Consider the following 5,172-nt stretch of genomic DNA (forward strand, 5'->3'; position numbering starts at 1 on the left):
CTCATTGACAGACTGAGATGTGGGTTTAGGAGGTAGAATGTCGAGAGCACCTTAGCTAGGCAGCGCTTTTGCTGCGGAGCGCCTCAGCTTTCGAACAGAGCTGTAAGATGATGGGTGTCTCTCAGTTTTGGCATTTAAGATTCTAAATTATAATTATTTTTATTAAACTTATTTAATTTCAAAGGACTATTTTGGAACTATGGATAAATTAATTTAAGAAAGATAGAATCATTTATTTTAAATGTGCATCTAGAGAGAGAGTTTTTTATGTATTAATTAATTCAGGATAATTTCGGGATTTGGAATGAATAAATCATATTTCAAGAACTTTGTACCTCATGTTTTTATGTACTAAATAAAATCCACTATACGATCGACTAACGAACTATATATAAAACGGCTGATAGGGGTACACGAATCCGATTGCTATATTCAAAACCTTGAGTTATTGATTATTTCCAAAAATGAAATACAGAAAATTGAACCAGAAAATTTCAAATGTTTATCTAAATTGAAAACTCTTGAACTTGGTCAAAATCCTCTTCAAATATTACAAAACAATATGCTGTCAAAATTGCCAAATTTAGACAAGTTAACGCTGAGATTTTCACCCACAGGCAGTATAAAAGTGGAACCGCTTGCTTTCAAATCAACATCACTGAACACACTGAAACTCGAATTGAATAGCCCAGCCGGAGATGTGTTTGAGTCTTTCGATGACACATTTAAGTATTTACCAAATCTAAGAAATTTGATGCTTGTCTCTATAAGTATGTTTGGGGTAAATAACAAGCAATTATCAAGATTTTTTTCACCTTTTGGTGATATCCGTTATTTTAAATGCTTTGCATGTAAAATTTCTCAGGATCCAGAAGTTATCTTGAAACATATGAAAAATGTGCAAAATATCGATCTTCGATCTAATCCAATCACAAAGTTAAGTGATAAAACGTTTAGGGAAAATACACATTTGTTTTTATCAATTTAAAAAATAATGCAATAGGACATATTTCCGAGTCAGCCCTGCCAATTTCACTATTAAACAAATTACTTACAATAGATCTTAGTCAGAATCCTTTTGTATGTGACTGCGATCTTGAATGGTTTATCAACTGGATGAAAACCATCAAAAATGAGACTGTGATTCCAGGTTATCCATATAGTTATTCATGCTCACTTCCGCCTGAAAAGTCTAAATTAAGACTGTCGGATATAACTTTTACGTACAAAGAATGCCACCCGTGGAGTCCATGGATCTGGTTTGCTGTGATCGGCCCGCCTTGTGTCATTGTTATTGCTATTGTCGTGGTCGTAGTTTACAGAAACAGATGGAATTTCAAACATTATATTTATTTGGTTAGGAAAAAAAGGAACTATCAAGTTATTAAAGGGCATAACTTAGTGTATGATGCCTTTGTTGAATACGAGACAACAGATTCGGCATGGGTGCGTCGCAGACTGCTGCCTATCCTTGAAGATGAAGCGGGATTAAAATTATGCATTCACGAAAGAGACTTTGTTCCTGGCGTTTTTATAAACGACAACATTGTCACCAATATGGACATGAGTGCAAAAATCATTCTTGTCATAACCAATGCTTTTGCCCGTAGCGGATGGTGCACGTTTGAATTGAAAGTGGCACATTCAAAACTGATCAAAGATGAAACAGAGCTTGTGTTCATTCTCTTGGAGAAAATAGACGGAAGAAATATGAACCATTCTCTGAAATTGTTATTTGATACGACAACATACATTGAATGGACAGAGGATATTGTAGGCCAAGAATTGTTCTGGGAAAAACTGAAAAATGTTCTGAAGAAATGAATGCATACTAGAATATACACTGAATATTCCGGTGCAAAGATTATTGATCGCTTTATGTTTAACAAATTGAGGTTATAATGGTTATATTTAATATTAATTGAATGTGCCGTTGAGTGTGAATATAAGTTTAATCTTAAAAGCTAGCTAAAGATTATATGCCGCTTGTAATGAATATCTAGTACTTCTCCAAGAAACTTTTATATAAAATAAGCTCTTTCATCATTGCGCTGTTTATCAATATTTATTTCCAAATATGCACTACATACAAGCATATATTAAATGTTAAAGAATTGAGGAGTAAGCTACAGGCTTGTATTGAACCCTCTTTCTTGGGGTGTTTTCGAAGTATCTCGCCACATGTCGGTGGTCTGTAATTGTGGGCGTTCTCAGTTTGTCATTTCTGTACTGGAAAATACCTGTCGTTAGTCTAAGCTGGAGGATGTTCGCCCTTTTTCGTTTGGCTATACTGAAATATGCTCGCCGTACGTAGTTGATGTGTGCTGGAAGGTGATCGTCACATCATTGGTCGGTACTTGATCATCCTCGCTATATTTTGTTGATCTATGATGGAGGGTGCTCGTCGTATGTTGTTTGTCCTTACTTGAGAGTGCACGCCATATAAAGTTTTTCTGTGCTTGAGGGTATTTCCCGTTTGTGTGTGCTGGAGGGAGATTGTCACTGATTGTTGGTCCGTATTTGAAAGTCCTCGTCATATTTTGCTGATTATGATGGAGGGTGCTCGTTGTATGTTGTTTGTCTTTGAGGTTGCCCGCCATATGTAGTTTTTCTGTGCTTGAGAGTACATGCCGTTGGTGTGTGCTGGATAGTATTCGTCGTATATCGTTTGTCTATATATACATTGTAGTGACGTATGTAAACCATGGGCCGTTCCATGAGAAAATCTGTGTAAGTGACATTATATACACTTTCAGTTGTTTTAATGCACCGTGAGAAACAGAGGTTCATAGATAAATGGCCCGTGATGAAATTAAGTTAAGTTATTTTTCAGTAAAATGTTTTGAATATGAATCTGCATATTCAAATGTCAAGGTAGTGATATATACAATTTCTTAAAATTTTCAATCTTGAAAGGTAGAAAAATGATATTGTGTAAAATCATTTAATTTCGTGGTTTTAGACATGGAATGCCACAAATAAAAATTACACAAATATAACAAATGTTTTCCTGAATATACAATTTTCATTAAATAAAATCATTTTATTGAAATGGTTCCGTTTGTTTTTGTTTTGCTCTTTCGAGTACCACTAAGTATTGAATAGTTCTATCTTAAATCACTGAATTTCTTTTGAGTAATACACATGTCAGTTTTGATGACTTTCCAAAATGTGATTGTTGAAATGACTCATTTTGTCCTTCTATATGTACATGTTAACATAATATTATTAATCATATGACAGGACTGAATAAGATATGAGCCGCAACATGAGAAAAACAACATAGTGCGTTTGCGACCAGCATGGATCAAGACCAGCCTGCCCATCCGTGCAGTCTAGTTTGGATCTATGCTGTTCGCTTTCAATCAGAGAAATTAGCGAACAGCATGGATCCTGACCAGACTGCGCGGATGCGCAGGCTGCTCTGGATCTATGCTGGTCGCAAAAGCACTCTGTTGGTTTTCTCATGGCGCGGTTCACATACGCATGTAAGTGAAAATTGTTGAATTAACTTCCTTAACTTTCTACTATTTTGAAGAGAGTTAAGAGAGTCACTGATGATGACTAAATGTGTTAGGACAATGTATATCTTTTTTGCTTTTTGCTTTTGTCACTCACAACCATTATACCAATGCAAACAAATGTTAAATCAGTAGTGAAAGGCAGGTATATATAGAATGGAAAGACATTTTAGTTTTGTTGACAAGTGTGCGTATGAAGCCTCTCGTGTCCATACTACATGTATTCCCTCGCAGCAGGTTATATAATTGTTTGTCGAAGTTGACAGAAGAAGAAAAATTATCATTTATGGTTGCCCTAGCAGAGAATAGAGAGATTATTCATTACGTAAAAAACATAATTTCATAGACGATAAAGAAAGTCCACAATTTCTCACTAAAAACTAATAAACACGCTCAAAGGCGTTATATATATTACGGAGGCATCCATTTAAGGCGCCTTATCAATCTCTATAAGTGCAGTCACAGAGCAATCTAACCCGAGGACAGATTTTACCTTAAATATGATTAAAAAATATTTGCATTTGTTACTTATTAAAAAGCAAATTTTGTAACTTTTGTATTATAGGTTAATCTGTTAAAATGTCCCATCAAATTTTACATATTCTATTTCGTAATCTGAGAATTGGGTAATTCAACAAAAACATGTGTAGCTTATGCGAAAATGACTCTGAAAGAATATATTATCCAGTGTTACTCAAAGTGACGCCCTGCCATTCACATTTACAGATAGTTGACGTTTAAAAGCTCATTCAGAGCCATGTTTTATCGTTGTATGTCTTCATCTCAGTCTTGTTATATGTTCTTGTCCTTCGGGATCATTGATTCCAACTCATTTAGATTCGAAGGACAGGTGCTAGGGGGCGTGGGCAGTGTTGCATTTTCCATTACTGCTCACTGTTTGCCTTGTCCTCGATGCTTCCGAAGGATCTGCTTCTCAGATTATATTTCCGACTTAGAATAAAACTTATCTGCTTTGATCTTATCTTATCGTATCTTACCTTATCTTTTTGTTACTGAAACTACTTGAAAATTAATCACTGCTAAATAAAATAAGTTCCTTGCGGACAATAAAGGCGCTTTTCTTCATTACTCATACCGTTTTAGTCAAATACAATCCCTTTGAAGACAGATCTTTTGTATAATACAGTCATTCCTGTAAATGTTAAACGCACCGGAGGAAGAAAAATGGTATTTTAATGATACTGAAGAATGTAAATTGTTACAGGAAAAGCGGGATTATCGGCAGTTTGTTTCCATGACATAAACGATAAATTGTATTTTAAATTTCCGATATACTAGTGGCTGTTATTATGTAAGACAGTCTCAAAAAGTTGTCATGCAGTCAAGATCATTGCGTTCCGTTGCTCTCATTTTCTTGACATATGGTCAGCCCTTTATATTTTACACATAACTCAATGATAAATTTAAATAGTAACGTAAAATTTCGAGTCTACTTTGTATAATTATCACTTAAAACCGAACTCTGAGAAAAAACAGTAACATTTTTATGTTAATCGAGTGAAAAACGGAAGATCAGGTGATTAAAGTACCGGCCTATTATAAATAAGGACTATTATTTTCATATGTTCCGAATAAGGTGATTTATGGCAATGGTATAAAGACTGGCTAAAGGCCATAATGATGGCAAATG

At 34.9% G+C, this 5,172-nt stretch overlaps 1 protein-coding gene across 1 annotated transcript; it reads left to right on the forward strand.

The window, feature by feature from the left end:
- The first annotated feature begins 420 nt into the window (after positions 1 to 420).
- Positions 421 to 2,043, forward strand: LOC123552592 (toll-like receptor 2). Its single transcript, XM_053529632.1, has one exon. It carries the CDS (start codon positions 1,117 to 1,119, stop codon positions 1,822 to 1,824), a length of 708 nt encoding a protein of 235 aa, XP_053385607.1. The 5' UTR covers positions 421 to 1,116; the 3' UTR covers positions 1,825 to 2,043.
- The last annotated feature ends 3,129 nt before the right edge of the window (positions 2,044 to 5,172 follow it).

Source organism: Mercenaria mercenaria, chromosome 18 (assembly GCF_021730395.1).
Source record: "Mercenaria mercenaria strain notata chromosome 18, MADL_Memer_1, whole genome shotgun sequence".
Classification (NCBI taxonomy): domain Eukaryota; kingdom Metazoa; phylum Mollusca; class Bivalvia; order Venerida; family Veneridae; genus Mercenaria; species Mercenaria mercenaria.

Excerpts from the sequence above, each read along its gene's own strand:
- LOC123552592 (XM_053529632.1), top strand. The coding sequence starts at position 1,117 with ATGAAAACCATCAAAAATGAGACTGTGATTCCAGGTTATCCATATAGT.